The sequence below is a fragment of the Schistocerca nitens genome, chromosome 2, assembly GCF_023898315.1.
Source record: "Schistocerca nitens isolate TAMUIC-IGC-003100 chromosome 2, iqSchNite1.1, whole genome shotgun sequence".
Lineage (NCBI taxonomy): Eukaryota > Metazoa > Arthropoda > Insecta > Orthoptera > Acrididae > Schistocerca > Schistocerca nitens.
The window spans coordinates 865,357,237-865,377,282 of record NC_064615.1 but is presented as its reverse complement, the minus strand read 5'-3'; the positions used below and the strand labels follow the sequence as shown (position 1 = coordinate 865,377,282).

Below are 20,046 nucleotides of genomic sequence, written 5' to 3'. Positions count from 1 at the left end.
TGTCAGTGTATCTGTTGGGGGAAATGCTCCACTTGAAACTGAAGTCATTCAGAAGCTGTCAGCAGTGGGCTTACCACCTAAGCCACATACCACTACCCACCATCAGAAGCCACTAAGCTGTCACCGTAACCCAGGCAATCACTTCCTCCCATCAGTAAAGAAAAACGTCCTTAAAAAAGTAGTTCCAGGTCCAAGAAAGCGGCAGTTAAACCTTCAGATTGGTGACCTTTCTCCCTCTCTGATGGGGTACTATGCTTCGGAGGACATGGACTTACAATTGGAGGAACTGGAGAGCCTGGAACTAGCTTATGTTCCACCTGACCTCCCTGGTAAATCACCGCCTCCAAGAGAGAGAGAGAGAGAGAGAGAGAGAAAAGAACAACCATCACTAAACAATGGCTTCCACAGGGACTTCTGAATTGCAGTAGAATTTAAATGGATATAACTCACATTTGGAAGAATTACAGCTCCTTGTCCAGGAGAAATGGTTCTGCACCTGTTTACAAGAAATGCATCATAAAGCCATCAACACACTTGCATTACAGGGTTACCACCCATACAGGAATGATGATACTACTTGGTACAGGGCTAAAGATGGAGTGGCTGCTTTCATTGATGGCAGATACCACTCCTCTCTTGTCCCTCTTACCACAGCCATGCAAGCAATTGTCTTGATAGTTCTCACACTCTTTAATATCACAGTGTGTTGTTTGTAGCTTACACCTAATGATGCTTTGGATACAGATGCTGTGGCAGAGCTTTTCTGGGCACTCTCATGCCCATTCCTCCTTGTGGCGGATTTCAATGCACACAATGTGCTGTGGGGCTCGGCTACCTCTTGTTCCAGGGATTGGATGATCAAGCGACTTGTCCATTCTGAGAATATCTTCCTTCTGAATGCGGATCAGATGACACACTTTTCCACAGCTACAGGGTCTTTTTCAGCCATTGACATTTGTTTTTGTTCTACAGCTATTGCAGACTCAGTTCAGTGGGAAGTGGCTCCAGATATTTACATTCTAGTGACCACCTTTCAGTGTGGATTCATCTGCTGACTAGGACTGTGGCTGACAGGAGACCACTTAGATGGATGATACAAAGGGCAAATTGGTTGCAGTATAGTTGACAGGCTAGTTTTGAACAAAAGGATTGTGCACAGGAGACAGTGGCCCATATCACTTGTGAGATCCAATGGGCTGCCACCACAAGGTCCACCCCCCCCCCCCCCCGCCCCCCCAAGCCTAGAAACCACCTCAGGCTTGTATCTTGGTGGAGTGTCAACTGTAGATTGACAATCAGGGCCAGATGAACAGCTCTGCAGAACTTCAAACACTGTACAACTACAGAAAACCTTCATGCCTTCAGATCTGAGAGATCACATGCGAGGCGAGTGATAAAAGAATGGAAGAGGGCTTCCTTGAGGGAATTCACGACTTCCATTAATCAGTCCACTTCCACCGCGCAAGTTTGAGAATCAATAAGATGGATTTCTGGCAAGGGCAGTACACATCCCCTTACGGCCTTTTTAAGTAATGGGCTCTTTGTGGACATACCAGAAGATGTGGCTCAGGTTTTAGTTGAACACTTTTTTACTGTTACTACATCATCCAGACAAGCTCCTGCTTTTTCAGATGTTCCTTAGGACTGCAGAAATGAGGAAGCTCAATTTATTGTCTACTAATGAGGAAGTCTAAAACCTTCCTTTCTCCATGTGGAAACTGGAATCAGCTTTGTTTGCAGCCAGACACTGTTCTAGGAACTGATGAGATCCATTGTGCCATTCTTCATCATCTGTGCCCTGGATTGAAAGGACTTCTCCCCTTGTTTCAGTCTGGTTTGATGGACAGTACCCCACAACTTGGAAGGAGGCAATATTAATTCCGTTCTGGAAACCAGGCAATTACTGTAGCACCCATAACAGTGACCAGTTACCAGAATGTAGCCCTTACCAGTTGTATGGGTAAGACTCTTGAACGCATGGTCAACTGCTGCCTCGTCTGGCTGCTCGAATCGTGAGGTCACTTGAGCCACTCCCAGTGCAGTTTCAGGCCCTACATGTGCTACCTTTCCACCCTTGACTTAATTCTACTGGAGACGGTGATACGGGAGTCCTCCTTACGCTAGAACCATTTGGTTTGTGTTTTTACCTCAAAAAAGCATATGACACTACTTGGAGGTACAACAACAATCGCCAACTTCTGACGCCTGCCACTTCTTATCCACCCCTTCTTGAGGACTGTCATTTTCAATATTGTGTTGGTGATGCCTTGTCTGACTGCTGTGTTCAAGAGAGCGGGGCTCCCAGGCAGTGTCCTCACATTATTTGCCATCACTATCAGTGGAATTTCCTGTGCCGTCAGGAGCCCTGTCAAATGCTCTTTGGTTGTGGATGACTTTGCAATCTTCTACTCTTCCTCTGATCTTTTAACAACATTGAGGCAGCTACAGCTGACCATTAGGAGGTCGGAAACCTGGGCCAGTACATCTGGTTTTCGTTCTCAACTGAGAAGACTACATGTGTCAATTTTACCTGTGTTCATCAAAGTTTTAACCAACCAGTGCTCACAATGGGGGACAATATTTTATGTTTTCAAGAAATTGTGCACTTTTTGGGTTTATTATTTGACTCGAACTTAACTTGGCTCCCACACCTGAAAGACCTATGAGCAAAGGGCTTCCAGTCATTGAATAAACTGAAATGCCGTAGTGGAAAGACATGGGAGCTGACAGGTGCCGCTTCCATTTTTATAGAGCATTTGTTCAATCATGTTTAGATTATGGCAGCATAGTCTGCGGATCAGCCCATCCTTCCTACCTTAGATGCTGTCCACCATGAGAGCATTCGGATATCAGCTAGAGACTTTCGGACCAGCTCAGTTCTGAGTCTGTGTGCAGAGGCTGGTGAAGATCACTCTGTATTCGGCGATGTATCCTTTTGGCTCGACAGGCACTGAAAATCTCAGCATCACCTCAGTCATTGACATTTAGTTTAGTGGTCCAACCCTTCTTTGAACGGTTGTTCAGGTATCGGCCTCGTGTGACCAAGCCATTTGTGATACATGCCACAGACTGTCTCAAGGATATGGATTTATCAGGCATCTAAATACACAGCCGAGGATGGAATGCATTGCTGCCTTAGTGTCTTCAGAGGCCCAAAGTGATTTTAAACTTGACACAGTACAAGAAAACTTGTACTTCAGATTTTATTTCCACGAAATTGTTTTCATCCATTTTAAGTACATACCACAGTTTTATTGTTGTTTATACAGATGAATCCCAGCAAGAGAATGTCAGTTGTTCCGCTGTTTTCCTTACAGGATTTTTAAAGTGCATCTCCCAGAACAATTTACAAATTATGATATGGAATGATATGGCATTCTGATGGCACTGGAGAGGGGTCACATACATCACAGTATATGGTTTCTCGTCTGTTCAGACTTGCTTAATGCACTGCAAGCACTTCACCAAATGTATCCAGTAGACCAACTGATGATTCATCTTATGCATGACTCCTTACAATGGCTCCAGCACTGTGACCAGGAGGTGGTCTTTTGCTGGGTACTTGGCCACATCGGGATACAGGGCAACGACATGGCTGACCACTCTGTGAAGTTTGTGGCGTTTCACTTTCAGTTCAGCATATTGTGGCAACAAGTGGCCTGTATACTGATGTTAGGGCAGCCCTCAGTCTCAATGGAGATCTGCCACCCTCCTCACAGATACTGATTCCAGTGTTACAAGGGTGGTGAAATTTTGTTGACTGTCAGCGCTCATTCCTAAATTGGTGGGGAAGGGAGGCAGACTTTAATACATTATGAACTGCTCCACATGTGGGGACAGCCTTTGTCCCCACCCTTGAGATTAGCATGCTGACTTTTTGTCAGGGTGCTAATGACCGTGATGTTGAACACCCCTCACCTCAAATCATCATCATCATGAAAATTAATAACTTATCTTTGAATGAATCAGAATTGCTGCTAGAACGTGACAAATATTGTAGTTAATAAAACTTCTTGCTTCAAAACACTAAAATGTATATATTCAGACTTTACATGTTCTTTCTGTTTTGGCTACCTTTAAATTGAATAAAATTCTAATGGGCAATCAATTTCTTTTCTTTTATAGTTTATATTATACATTAGGTTGAAATTGTAATAACATAAAACATAGTTTTCATTTTTGTTGGAGCCAAAATGATAACAAAAAAATTCAATTATAGTCACATAGTGTCGCTAACTACATATTTAAGTCCATCTTTTAAATTTAACACAAATAACGGTTTTATTGTTTCCTGTTCATACACTCGTGGTATAGTGTTCCGAGTCACTTAAATATTTTGTTCCCCATATGCCTTTGCCTAGTGGTTACCCTATAGAGCAACAATGCAAAAAGCACTTCTGCCTGAAGACACCAATTTAGTTTACCAAACAAAAATTGCTAGGCCACCACAGGTGCAAACCTTCTGTCTTATTGTCATCCCAGTAAGTAACTACATGTAATACTCTGCTCAGAAGCTAATCACACTTATTCGGCATGGACAAAGTGTTTTGTTTCAGAAGTATTTTACGCAAACAGCTATATATGAGCAACACTCTAGCTACACGTCTTCTGTAGACCTAAGATAATAGGTGTAACTAATGACTTAAACAAACTCTTCTGTACATTGTATGGGAAAAAACCAAAGGCTTCAGAACCATTACAATAATGTATTTAGTTAAGATATATAGAAATTTTTCACAATTTGTGGCCATATATCTACTTTTATATACACTGTTTGGTGTAGCTCTGTAGCGACATCTTGTTTTCATACTGTCTGCCAGTCACTGCCATTTCTGCAGCCAGATAGGATGCGATTATCATTATGGCCATGAAACATTATCTCCATATACACATAAAAATATTACAACATTTGAATTGCACACTTATCATCTTAATAAAAATATTCTCTCTGCTCGTGTACATTCCTCGATGTATATGACTCTGGGAGTGAACAGCCTAGAATATACAACATTATGACACATGGTTGACGACATGGAAGTTTTGGTCTGGCTGTGAGTCATGCACAGATAGCCAGATGGTAAGGCAATCGCTCGTGATAAGTGCGAAATCTGGGTTTGAGTCCTGGTCCGGCACAAATTTTGATTGTTGTCATTCCATTCTACAACTGATGGCAGTCCTTATTTGCAATTGTGAATTTATTTGATGTGCATAGAATATAGGATTTTCTTCCAATCAGTGGTCTATTTTTGGGGCCTCACAACATACACACAAACTTAGTGACTTTAGGAAAGTGTTCTGCATCTATTTTTATTGTATATTTTTGCATTAAGGTATTAATTTCAATTTCTGTAAATTGATAAACAGTACAGATCATTATATAAATGAAAGAATCTAATCTGACAAGAGACCAACAGTTTGGCTACCAAATTGTGATGAAACTGGAACAACTTGAGGGTGCATATTATAAATACATCTTGTTACAGACACACTCAATTTTCAGCATTTAGGACATCTTGCTTAATTACTCACAATCCATGTATTATGGCATAACAATCTTATATACGTTTAGTCACGACTTTAGTGTTTTCAGTTCATAATTTTACTGTAAAGAACAGGGAATGTTTGAGACTTTGGCTATAATCAAATACTTTTAGAGGTGACTGTTTGCTACTCAACTCCTATATATAGAATATTTGTCTTTGTCCTCACCATAAGTGAAATGTGTTAACATAAAAATGTATGAACTATTAATCATTTCCAATGTGTGTTTCTTTTCAGTCATGAGTGTTAAATAATTATTGTTGCTAATAACAGATATTTTATTTAGGCTGGGTTGCCCAAACTTCACAGATCCTCCGACAGTTCCTACTCCAAACAATGGAGCATCACATTCGCTCTTCTTTCCTGATGATGTAATTTTTCCAGGCCATCCACGATTCAAAACACTCACAAGAAATATAAGGGAAAGAAGAGGAGAAAAAGTTGCAATTAACTTGCCAAGTAAGTGGTGAATTTTGTAGGCAATGATATCTGTAGGCTACTGTTAAAAAAATTATGGAGACTCTTTGTAGAATACAGTAAAGAACATAGAGACATTTTTTAAGTTAACAAGAGAGGTTATGTCTATATTGTATACTACTTAATATTCTATAATGGAGTATTTATAATATAAAAACATTACAATGACATACCAATTCATTACATATTATGCTGGCCGAAGTGGCCGTGCGGTTCTAGGTGCTGCAGTCTGGAACCGCGAGACCACTACAGTCGCAGGTTCGAATCCTGCCTCGGGCATGGATGTGTGTGATGTCCTTAGGTTAGTTAGGTTTAACTAGTCCTAAGTTCTAGGGGACTAATGACCTGAGAAGTTGAGTCCCATAGTGCTCAGAACCATTTGAACCATTACATAAAATTTCTTCTTTGCCTTCTAGCATATACCCCCAACAGATGAACACACAAGGATATCGGAGTCAAAGGATCTAATTCTGAATAGGGTTTTCAGAGCTTGGAATAACTATTGTGTATGACTAATCAAAGGCTGATGAGAGGAATATCCATATGCCACAGCACCTCAAATATTATTTCATACAGTAATATCTCTCTGAGATTATCAGTTTTGAAAGAAATGAAGATTGGCAAATTAAACAAGTTAACAAAAGGCTGGATGTGAATGAAAAGAGAACTGGCCAATAAAGATAAACTCCACTTCTTTAACATTTTTGAAATTGTTCTAATTTTTCTTTTTCACTTGAAACCATTTTGGATGAAAATTAATGACATCTGAACTTCTCAGCACAACTTTCTGAAAAGTTAATTTCCATTCTCTGGGAATATGTTGGTGTAATTGATTTCTGTGCTTGCAGCAGAAAGTGTTACATAGTACTAGATCTTCCAAGTCTGCAGTTGTTTTCTTAAGAGTCAGTACAGTTGATCATGCAAAAAAAGGCATGGCATGTGTTTTTATTTAATTTGCTAGGTATTTTTACACAGTTTTTTTTTTTTTTTTTTTTTAAGTTTGGTGATGGTTATTTCATACAGCAGTTTCTTGCATGTGATTGCTATTTTCATACAGAGTGTTTCAAAAATGACCGGTATATTTGAAACGGCAATACAAACTAAACGAGCAGTGATAGAAATACACCGTTTGTTGCAATATGCTTGGGACAACAGTACATTTTCAGGCAGACAAACTTTCGAAATTACAGTAGTTACAATTGTCAACAACAGATGGCACTGCGGTCTGGGAAACTCTATAGTACGATATTTTCCACATATCCACCATGCGTAGCAATAATATGGCGTAGTCTCTGAATGAAATTACCCGAAACCTTTGACAACGTGTCTGGCGGAATGGCTTCACATGCAGATGAGATGTACTGCTTCAGCTGTTCAATTGTTTCTGGATTCTGGCGGTACACATGGTCTTTCAAGTGTCCCCACAGAAAGAAGTCACAGGGGTTCATGTCTGGCGAATAGGGAGGCCAATCCACGCCGCCTCCTGTATGATTTGGATAGCCCAAAGCAATCGCACGATCATCGAAATATTCATTCAGGAAATTAAAGACGTCGGCCGTGCGATGTGGCCGGGCACCATCTTGCATAAACCACGAGGTGTTCGCAGTGTCGTCTAAGGCAGTTTGTACCGCCACAAATTCACGAAGAATGTCCAGATAGCGTGATGCAGTAATCGTTTCGGATCTGAAAAATGGGCCAATGATTCCTTTGGAAGAAATGGCGGCCCAGACCAGTACTTTTTGAGGATGCAGGGACGATGGGACTGCAACATGGGGCTTTTCGGTTCCCCATATGCGCCAGTTCTGTTTATTGATGAAGCCGTCCAAGTAAAAATAAGCTTCGTCAGTAAACCAAATGCTGCCCACATGCATATCGCCGTCATCAATCCTGTGCACTATATCGTTAGCGAATGTCTCTCGTGCAGCAGTGGTAGCGGCGCTGAGGGGTTGCCGCGTTTGAATTTTGTATGGATAGAGGTGTAAACTCTGGCGCATGAGACGATACGTGGACGTTGGCGTCATTTGGACCGCAGCTGCAACACGGCGAACGGAAACCCGAGGCCGCTGTTGGATCACCTGCTGCACTAGCTGCACGTTGCCCTCTGTGGTTGCCGTACGCGGTCGCCCTACCTTTCCAGCACGTTCATCCGTCACGTTCCCAGTCCGTTGAAATTTTTCAGACAGATCCTTTATTGTATCGCTTTTCGGTCCTTTGGTTACATTAAACCTCCGTTGAAAACTTCGTCTTGTTGCAACAACACTGTGTTCTAGGCGGTGGAATTCCAACACCAGAAAAATCCTCTGTTCTAAGGAATAAACCATGTTGTCCACAGCACACTTGCACGTTGTGAACAGCACACGCTTACAGCAGAAAGACGACGTACAGAATGGCGCACCCACAGACTGCGTTGTCTTCTATATCTTTCACGTCACTTGCAGCGCCATCTGTTGTTGAAAATTGTAACTACTGTAATTTTGAAAGTTTGTCCGCCTGAAAATGTACTGTTGTCCCAAGCATATTGCAACAAACGGTGTATTTCTATCGCTGCTCGTTTAGTTTTTATTGCCGTTTCAAATATACCGGTCATTTTTGAAACACCCTGTATTTGCTTTTCACTTTAGAGATCTGTCCAGTTTTAACTCTTCATCCCAATATTTATTGTTCCTGTTCTCTATGCTGCTAAAGTAGATCATAGATACAAGGTGGAATAGCAGTGCTGATTTACTGTAGTGTGGAAATTAAATGACAAAATGGAAGATTTTTAGAAAATATGAAGAATAAACCTTAATTTGCTCTGTAAGGTCGGCAAGTTTGCCTAATATGTTCTTCAACAGATATTTTATTCAGAAAAAGTCCCTTTTTATCACTCTTCATCGTTTCTTGCATTCAGTTTGAGTGTCGGCACTGCCTTTCACTTCTGTTTGCACATCATTGTTGTCATAATCCTCTTCATCACCAGTTGTTTGACATGTATTGCTGGATAAAGAACCTAGACTTTTCTTCACATTGTGTTTCAACTCTACACATTAAAGCTGCCATTTTCTGATGTTGTCCCCCCCTTTCCATTAGGTTGTTGTCTGTCTTTGTATATATCTTGGAAGAAAGATGTATCCCATTTAATTTTGTTTAATTTCTGTTCCAATTCCACCAACCTTTGTTTGGATTCTAAAGTTCTGTGTTTATTCATCCTAAGTAAAAAGTAGTAGAATCAACTGGTTTTTTAAGATTTTTGCAATTGTCTGTGTAAACAGACTCCTTGTGGCATGATGCAGGCACAGAAGTAACTGGGTAAGCCTTACAATCTGAAGCCATTGTTTCAATTTCCATAGTTCACCTCTCTCAATACTCTTTCAGACACACTCACAGGAATAATCATCTCCTAGGAACTGAAATATGTCAGCAGGGTATCCAATAAACTTGACCATAATATACTATAACCTGAGTCAGAAATGATGGCTGTCAGATTTAGGCTTGTTCTGTGTACCTGCATCGCACATTCTTCAACAGCCAATGAACGTACAATAGTGATCAAAGTGGCCCCGCTGTGAATGATGCAGCTGATGCAAGTGTTAAATGTGATCGTATTGAGTTGTTTAGTGAACTTTTATTCCATTTGTCGTGCTTTGTTATCACTGAGGATGGTGGTAAGTGACAAATTCTACATAAGCAAGTGAGAGACATAATTTGCAGGATTCACACTTTCTTAAAGCACGTAAGTTGTGTATGCACATACTGAAACTGTCACTTGGAGCCAGCAACATAACAATCCCCACCCGCACCTTGACCTGTGGTACCTGTTATCATCATGAGTCGGTCTATAGCCAGCCAGAGCCCAAGAGTTTGGCAAGGTACCAACACAGTGCTACACCTTGCAGTCTCAATTGTGCATTGCAATAGTTTTCAATAGATTCATTCAGAATTACATTTCCTTTGACAATCTTTTGAAGACTATTGCACCAAAGCACTTTACCCTTAGCAGTAGCATTTTGCTTTGTCTAGAGTACAATTACTCTGTCCATGGCTCTTGTGTGCTGATGTTAGTCTTAGCCAATGTAGCCAGTGAGAAACACTGAATCTAGTGATTTCTTTTGCTGGAAGATATGGATTGATTACATTTGTTTTTGACACGAATGGAAAAGGCTAGATGTGCTAACAGCCTTGTATTGTAGCCTGAGATGTAGATTAGGTTGGAATGTGACAATTTGGTTGTGGGCTGATAAACCTGAAGAATGTAAATGGAGGAAATCTAGATCTGCTGATGCACTAACATCTGTAATCAAAGGCCTAGGTCAGGTCGGTATATGACAATTTTCTTGTGAGGCGGTATAGCAAACGAATGTCAGCATGAAAATAAAGTTGCTGTAATAGATTGATGTGTACTGTAGCTCAAGACATTCGTCTCATTGCAGTAATTCAAACAACAGGAAGTCTAGGTTGGAATATCAACAATTATGGAAAGGATAGATAGCAACTCACTGTAAAGATGACAGGAAGAGTTGCAAGGCACAATGAAAAGACTATTACACATTAAGCTTTCAGCCAAAGCCTTCGTCACAAAACACACACGCATTCACACAAGCAAGCACACCTCACACACACACACACACACACACACACACACACCACCACCACTATTTCTGGCTGCTCAGGCCAGGCTGAAAGTGAAATCCATTGAAGGAAGCAACAATCCCTAGTGGGGCAGGGTAGGGTGATGGATAGGAGTTTGGTGAGGGAAGGGGAAAGAGGAAGCAGTGCTGTATGGCAGAATGTGTAGGAACTATTGTCTGATTTAAAGTAGTTGTCACTTGACGTTTGCGCTGCGAAGTTGCGACGTTGTCACGTCATGCACTGGCTGGAGGCAGCCACCTCAGCGCATCGCTATCCCCGGCGATAGAAAATCGTTTTAAAGCCTGTATCTTCTACAGAAAGTAAGTGAAAAATTTCAAACCCACATATGATGTATATCTCTACAATGTCTCTCAATCTGTCAAATATCTATTCTTAATTTTAATTAGGACAAGAGTTACGTTAATTTGTTTGAAACCATTTAAATTCTCGATTTCGCAAACAGCTTCTAACTTATCATGTCATTACTGAAAAACTAGTGGTTTCATTACCAAAATAATGCACTCGGCAAAGAATCCTTAAAAGTTTTCGTAGTGCATCACGTTTTTCTGTATATAAATTTCTGAAAACAGCATTTTTAAGCAACCCTATCAGTACTGAACTCGAAACAAGTATGACGTTTAAAATCTCTATCTCCTATAAATATTATGTAAATATTTTGAAATTTACTTACAGTATCGGTCTCAGTGGTATCTATAAGCAAATCAAATATCTTTTCTTAATTTGAATTAGGGCCGTTGTTACATTAACTATTGAAGTGTGAGAAATTTTCGAATCCGGAAAAGTTTTCTTCTTTAGATTGCAAATCTCGAAAACTATTACACACATTGAATAACATCTTGGACTATATACAAAATGAAATAGAATTAAAATTCAGTCTAACTTACCGTAAGGAGATGACGAGAGCTGGCCAAACAGTATTTCTTAGTCTCACAACAAAAATAAGAATTAATCGAAATAAATTCACAAACACAATATTTAATGTCAGTAAGTACACTACACACTAATCAGACAATGTGAAAACACCGCCTAATTCAGAGTCAGAGTCAGTGGAACTATCCGTCTCGCTGCTCGTATTGACAGATATAATTAAGTCTTCGACACTTTGTTGTAAGATACCTTCATTGTTCCATGCGTCCTGTATCACTCCTTTCACGTGATGCACTACCTTCTGCCAGTCTTCCGATGTCACAATTTCAACTGCCTCTTTCAAAAGGCGTTCCACTTCGGTTAATGTGAATTTCTTATGTTCTGCAGCGATATGCCGTTTAACCTGAGCCCAAATCAGCTCCATTGCGTTGAAATGGCAATGGTAAGGAGGCAATCTGAGCACTTTATGCCCGTATTTTTTTGCTACTTCATCCACAATGTAAATCGGGTTCTTTGGCTTGTGTTGCGATACAAGTTCTAATAATTCTGCCCTTGTAAAATTACTGTCGAACTGCACCTTATGTTTCTGTAACCAGCTAACAATGTTGTTTTTCTTCGTTGCCTTTGTGGGTGCTTTATCTTGTATTACTGAGTGATAAGGAGCGTTATCCATAACAATGACAGAGTTTTTTTTGTTAAGTTCTGGAGCACACAGTCTTCAAACCATTTCACAAAAGTATTGTGGTTCATCTCTTCGTGGTAGTCGGAGGTCTTATTTGAACTGAATAGCAGCAGATAATTTGGAATGAAACCTTTTGAATTTCCGGCATATGCTACGATTATCCTATTTCCTCTGCCGATTGGAGCTGCCATACTTCCACTGATGGTACCGTCTGTCCAATCTTTTTTAAACTGTGTCCTGCATTCACCCACGTTTCATCAAGCCAAACGATATCATCAAAATTTGTCCCCACTAATCCTCTAAGAAAGCGGCATCGCCATGTTGCAATATCTTGGCGTCCCATTAGTAACTTTCTGCCAGAGATGGATTTATAGCGGAATCCTAACATTTTCACGACTCGTAACAAAGACGATTTACTACCCTGAAACAGGTCAGCCGCTGTGAGGGTAGCATGTAGTTTTTTGAGTGTTGGATACTCCTTCCTCGAATAAAATGCGTATATTTGATGACAAATGCCATCTTTCTGAAAAGAGTCCAGTTTTGTGACCCTCTTCTCCAGTCGCCTCCTTTTCCCAGGTATATCCAATTTAGATGATTCACTTGAGCCTTCTTTCGTGAATTTCTCCTTGCAGATTCTTATTACTGATCGTTCGCTAACTTGCAGAGCAGCTGCAGTTCGCTCCACCACCTTATCCAAAGGAACGAGAGGCCCTCCTGCATCCCTCTCTCTCTCAAAATACTCCCTTAAGGAACACACGTATTCACATGCCTGACTGCATATAACGACGCCATGTCCGCCACTTTTTGGAGGTTTCCGAGGAGTGTGCAGCCTCGGCCTCCCTCTCTTGCGACTGCTTTCATCAGACATCGTAAACACACGAAGCTACAAGTCACTCAAATCTCTCTCACCCGCACATCTACAACGGCTCGCTGAGGACTGGCTGGCACAATGCCTTAGTCAGCTCAGCAGAGCGAAGTGGCAACGCAGTGGCAGCCGACAGCGCTGGCTGCCATTGGTTTATTGGTGGCGGGAGCCCTGCAGCCCGTTGCCTGTCAAGTGACAACTACTTTAAACCAGACTATAGAGGTGGCAGACAAAGCTACCTGGTGCAGCATCTGGAGGCTGTGGAGCAGGAAGAGAAGGGAGGATGAAAGAAGGGAGAGGAAAGGAAAGCAGCAAAGGAAGGAAAAAGATCGGTGAGTTTGATAGAAAGCATCACACAGTGAGGATGAGGACGTGAGTTGGGAGGAGGTGATAGGACAGATGGGTAGAGACAGTTGGGTAGAGGATATGGGGAAGGTAGGTTACTGTAGAATGAGGGCGGGATTTTGGGAGTGGAGAATTTGTTCTAAAGATAACTCCCATCTGCAGAGTTCAGAAAAACTAATGGTCGAGGGGAGGATCCAAGTGGCCTGGGTTGTGAAGCAGCCATTAAATCAAGCACATTACAGTCAGCTGCATGTTGTGCAAAATGGTGGTCCACCTTCCTGTTTGCTGAAGCTTGGCAGTGGTCATTTGTCTTGGTGGATAGCTGGTTGCTTGTCATACCAATATAAAAATTTGAGCAATGATTGCAGCAGAGCTGGTACACCACATGGCTGCTTTCACAGGTGGCCTGGCCTGGCCTCTGGTGGGGTACAATAGGCTTGTGCAGGAATGGCCAAAAGCTTTATGTGTAACGGTCTTTTCATTGTTCCTGTCTGCAACTCAGCATGTGGTCTTAATGGTGAGTAGGAATTTCTCTTTTCCATAATTGTTGATATTGCAATAATTTCCTTGTATGTTTTATTTCTGACTTGCCAAAAAATCTGACAGTGTAGTTGAGTTTTAACCTAATAGGAAACTATACCAACTAATTATATTCATGACCCATGGGAAATTATGAGCAAGAATTCTGATTGGCTACTGACTTGTGAATCATATTCAGTTCCCATCCTTCATAATATGAACTGTTACCAATATCAGAATGCAACCCAATGGTTGTGGACACTGAAGGTGCCCTTTTATCTTTTGGTTCTTGCAGTAAAGCTCTGTTCCTAACAACTGGACCTGTTAATGGTGTGCTTCTGGGTGTTCAGAGTAGTTGTTTCCATTTTATGCAAAATATTTCATTGTCCAATCCTGTCATTGTCTTCAGGTGCTGTTGTGTGCTCACTATTGGAGCACACACACAACAGTGCAACATATGGCACCTGCAAGGATGACTGGTTTGTTCGTTGTAATATTGTGCATAAAATGGAAACAATTAGGAATCACACAATTAATAATCACACTGAGAAAATCTGAGAGGTCACAACTGGACATGTTGTCAGTAAAGTTATTCATTGACTGTAGATGCCTTTACTTTTTACTGTTTAAGTAATACTGAAAAGTATCAACCAGAGAGAGAGAGAGAGAGAGAGAGAGAGAGAGAGAGAGAGAGATTCTATCAACTAGAAAATCTGTAGTGCTTAACAAATCAAAATACCTGAAGGTCGCTCTCTTGGTTGTGAGTTCCATTATAGTGTGATTTTGCAATTCACAGTGGAAGGGGGGGGGGGGGGGTCATTTATAATACAGGGATCATGCTTCAGTAGTTCATGCTGCTGAACGAACTTTAAGTATATAATTTGGTAACTTTACAGTGTTTCACAAATATTTTATTCATGTTCTTTTGTACACAAATGAGTATGCATCAATTGTTCAATGGCTACATAAAACCTTATGCTCAGGGTTCAATCCCAATTGCTCCAAGGATTTTTTTTTTCTGTCTCATTTTGATTATTTCACTTCTTTGCAATCATCTTTTCATACAAAAAATGTCAAAATGCACTGTGTTTTGGGGTTCACATTAAGCTGTAGTTCCGTAGTAACTGGCAGGATAAGTCTGTTTGAAGGTCAGACGAGGGCGAGAGCATACCACTGGTAAAGCATTTCAGTGTTTTAACCAGCATTTGTGATGAGGGCAGCTTTATTTGAAGCCTCTGAGTGTACATACGGATTATTGATGCATTTATGCCATTTTTTGTTTTGAGGTCATTTATATGTTAATTGTCTAGTGGTTTGGTAATGAATTTTGTCATTTCAATATCAGTAATTTGCACTTAGAGTTTGGAGGCAGCTCTAGAAACATAAATTAAATCAGCTGTTGATATCGTTTGATGTTTGTGCTGGTGTAAAAAATGACAGCCAGGTTTCTCTTTTTTGTCATATCTTTTGCCCTTCTTTACAATGACTTGTGTTGTTTAGTGATTGGTATGTGGTGATGGTGCAATAAGTAATGAAAATATCTTGTCTCTTTGTTTTGATACCATTATATTCAGTTGATACCTAAGGTGAGAATTAGAAATTTTTGCATAACATGATTGTATCGTGTGGTGGTATGTTGGATGAAAAATTAACTGTTTTCATTATGCCGTGATTTTAGTTGCTCAGCTCAAATTCATTATAGAAAAGTTAATTGCCTGTGTTCAACATAACAAGTCTTGTGCTGTCACACAGACATATCTATTTTTGTGCACTGATTTGAGAGTCGTGTTGTCATGTGTCCTGGATTTGTTATGACTGTTGCAGTTCAAAAATTATAATAATGTAACAGTACGTCATCTTTATGGAAGTGTAGTAATATTCTCAAATATTGTGTTTGGAAACTCTTGAAACTTCGAGAACTTATTGTCTTTATATTCATCAGTGTAAAAACTATGTTAGTATTAGTAAGACTAGTAATGTATTTCACATTGTGTGAGGAATCGGCTGAAGTGTGAATTATACCTCATAGTTGTTTATATAAAACACAGGTTTTTCTGAAATTAAATAAGCCATTTGAGATGTTTGATAATTATATCACTTAAATAATAATAACAGTAACCAGTTAAGCAACATCATGGGTTTGTGGGTTGGAGGTGCCCAGTGAAGAGCTTACCAGTACCAAAGCAGCAGTTGTCATAATATCTTAACTGTTGTGGCACTACTGAGACTAGAACATATTGGTAGTGGCTGGTTAGGGAAGAGGTTAGACACACAACCAAGGTTCCAACCATTTATTTATTTTAAAAAACACCACAGTAAAAATTGTGCATTTGTTGTTTTGAAACAGAATGACCCCTGCAGAATTTACAGTAGCAACTTCACCACTTGGAAGTGCTCATTACATTAACAAGACAACTTCTTACTGTCACAAATTTGACAGAACTGATTTTAAAAGGAGAAGAAACTCTGCAAAAAATTACCCTTGTGTTAACAAATGAGATAAAATACTGACAGATGCCTTTAAATCACCTTTTATTAAAACTTAAGCCGTCCAAAAGAAAAAAAAAATCACAGTGGGGAAGGGTACAATACATAAAAGGGTTGCCCATGTCAGCAACAAATCTCTAGTAGCTCACTCTTACTGCAATTGCTCCAAATTTGCTTCAGAAGCTCTGCTGATCGGAGTCTATTACTTTCAGCTATTCACATCAACAAAAAGTCAAGTCCGTGGCCATGCCCCATATTCACGTGAACAAGTTTGCTTTCTTACTTAAATGCAGAACATTCCTGGGAACATAAGTACTGCAGGAACAATTCGAATGATTGGTTTACACACACCCACAGCACCGTTTTGCAGCAAGCAATCTCAGACGAGATGTATGAAATGGCATTGCCTGTGGTATTAAGGAGTACAATGCAGTGTTCCTTCAGACATGGATGTGTGTCTGAAGGAACACTGCATGATACTCATTCACAACACAGACACTACTATTTCGTATTTATTCGCCAGTACCAGGGCCCCAGCTCTCACTAAATATGCCCTTCCTGGATGAGAATATGCATACCATAAGAGTGCTGGAAGTTGGGGTATGACTGTGATTTGTGCAGGACAGGTGAAGTGGTTAAGATGACTGTTTACATAAAGTGGGAAATCCAGGTTTGAGTTATAGTCCGGCTCAGAATTTCATTGTCATCATTCTAATATACAGCTGACAAATATTCGTATTCACAATTGCGAATACATTCCTGTAAGATATCATACTCCACTAATTCCTTGCAATTGTGAGAGCGAAGCCAGAAAGATAGTCATGATACAGTCACATGTAATTGACAATTGTTCTAGTCTGACAAGGTGGCATCCATATAGGAAGAATCCACAACTTGCCCTGTCCTATGTACACACATAAAATGCCACCAATGCTTGACATACTGAACATACCATGAATATACAGTCACATTGAGTCCACTTAATTGTAACATGCTTTGGTATGGAGTGAACCAATGATCATATATTCATATCCATCACATGATGCTTGACACACCAGTTATGCTTGACAGAGGCTCCTAATGCTCCGCTCGAGGGTAAATACTCTTAGTATTCTTGCCATTACATTTGTCTCTCACAGTACATCTACTCAGAAGAACTAGCACTCTGTACCACACAGACACTTCTGAAACTTACGTGACACACAAACAACTACCCAGCAGCCACAATCAAGATCAGCAACTGTACCATTCGACTCACCTTTGTGCTCACTCAACATCAAAGTCCAGTGTACTCACAAAACCCACTTCATATCTCTGTTTCAGTGGTGGTACCAACATTTGTCACACTATTAATTTCAGTTCCTACGTCTTTTGTTTTTGAAACTTAGTGATATCACAGCGTACTCACTTGAAACAATTTTTTCATCAACTATTTATTAGCAAAAATCCAGTTTTCATCTCACACTTTTTTAATGAAAGAGGAATAGTCCTTAAATGTTGCTGTTCATGATTGATTCTGTTGAGTGATGATGTTTACACCAAATACTTGCTGTAAACACCTGAACTCTGATTATTGAAGCCCCATAAAAGACAGCTGAGAGTTTTCCACACATTGTCTGAACAAAACATTCAAAAGCATTTTATTTAGCTTTTTATATCCTCCAAATAACGAGTACCAATATATTATTTCATTTATTTTTTTTGGTTCATCCAAAGATGATAGGAATTGTCATGGAAATACAATGAAAAATAATAACTCAAAATATAAATGTACATGAAGTACATGACTATGCTCTATGAGGATAGGACAGGTGGTTGGTTGTGGCCTTGTTGTAGGTAGCATCTGGGGATTTGCCTGAAGATATAGAAAAACCACACACAATCCAAATCAGGATGGCTGAACAGAATGAACTCCAGCCTCCCGAATATGAGGTCAGTGTCTTAACAGCTGCACTAACTCATTTGGTTTGTTCCTTTTATACATTGGTCTTTGATTTACACACATTTGTATAAGATAACTTGTAATATAAAATGTTATTTTGCTCTTTGTCACACAAATTAGGGACACTTACTGATGACTTCTGGGGCATGAAGGCGCTGCAACAACCATTACATTACCTCCAGTCTGACTGGAAAACTTGACTCCTGGGTCACAAATATTCAACTATGCTCCATGTTTGTCTTCCTGTCCTTCCCTTTGTCTACCTGTAATTTATTACATACTGCCTAATTGTAAACATCCTTAAAGGTTTCATTTACTTTCTGTGATAGGAAGCTATTGTGTTTTATCCGTGACAAAAATGTTGCTGTCATCAGCGAAGAGAACTTTTTCTCTATGCCTTATACCATCTGGAAAGTCATTGATATTTGTTTACAGAATTTGACCAGATACACTTGCCTGAGGAACATCTATGTTTGTGTGCTTCTTGTTTGACAATTGGTTTTACTAAACATTTATCATCAGTCTGATATGAGCGTGAACTTTTCTCTACCTTTTGCAACTTGCTTCCCAGAAAAGACTGGAACCAATTGTTTGCTATTCCTCTTAGATTTAGCATTTCTTGCGTGTTTGGTAGTATTTTATGTCCAACAGTGTCAAAAGCTCTGGACAAGTCTAAAAATCTGCTTATAATACAGTCATCCTTGTGAAGAGCTTCAAATACCACTTTTGTAAACTGTGTAATGATCAGTAATTGTACTTCTTCCACTTCGGAAACTGATAGTCTATCTTTCATGACAGGTTGTTATTTTTAAGACTGAAGACAGTAATGAAACTGGCCTTCAGCTTTCAATACTGACCACAGTACATCTCTTTAGTAAGAACACAACTTTGGAAAAATACCTGAACTGAAGGTCATGGACGTATAGGCTATCCATGCACCTCTTCATCTACATCTGCTGACTTCTTATTTTGTAATTTCTGTGATGTCTCCCTGACTTAGAGCTCTGTTGTGGGAGAAATGACATCATTGTGCTTGCTGTGTAAGTCTTTGTGGTTGCTACATTTGTTTGAGGAAGATTTTGCTGTAACTTCTCCTCAGCACCAGAGAAATAGTAACTTACAAAATTTGCTAATTCCTGATGGTTTACTATTATTCTAACACACCTTTGATTTGTATATTGTTATTCTTGTACCTGCATTTGTCCATATTCTAGATTGTTTTATAAGTATTAATAATGAATATAAAAATTGTAGTTTTCATGATTACAAGTAACATAAAACTTGAATTGTAAGGATGTTATTTTGCTGCTGTGACATCATTTTCCTCTGCCGTGACAGGTAAATGATAAGAATCTGAAGGGGAACGTAACGATAACATGTTTAAGACCAAGATTTGCAGTAGATTGTAGAGAGAGGACGTGACTTGGTCATACTGTGATGATACCAACCATATTTTTAAATAGTTAAATCACTTGCACATCTTCCTTCTTTACAATTTATAAGGTTTCAGTGGTTGTTGTATGAAAGGTAAATGTGAGGAAATATTTTGTTGATGCAGAGAATAGGGAAGTGAAATTTAATAACAAAGACTTACTTAGCATATTCAATTTTTCATAGCATATCCACAAACAGTCTACAATAAAAATGCTCACAAGTGATCTTATAATTGTCTTTAATTGTTGTTGAATATTT

General features: G+C 39.7%; 1 protein-coding gene across 1 annotated transcript in view; it reads left to right on the top strand.

Moving 5' to 3' along the window:
* The window catches only part of LOC126237140 (glutamate--cysteine ligase catalytic subunit), a 127,972-nt gene that overhangs the window by 21,203 nt on the left and 86,723 nt on the right, over window positions 1-20,046 (top strand). Inside the window, exon 4 of the mRNA XM_049946969.1 lies at window positions 5,828-6,000. Within this exon, the coding sequence (XP_049802926.1) occupies window positions 5,828-6,000 (173 nt within the window). The remainder of the gene's footprint in view (window positions 1-5,827; window positions 6,001-20,046) is intronic.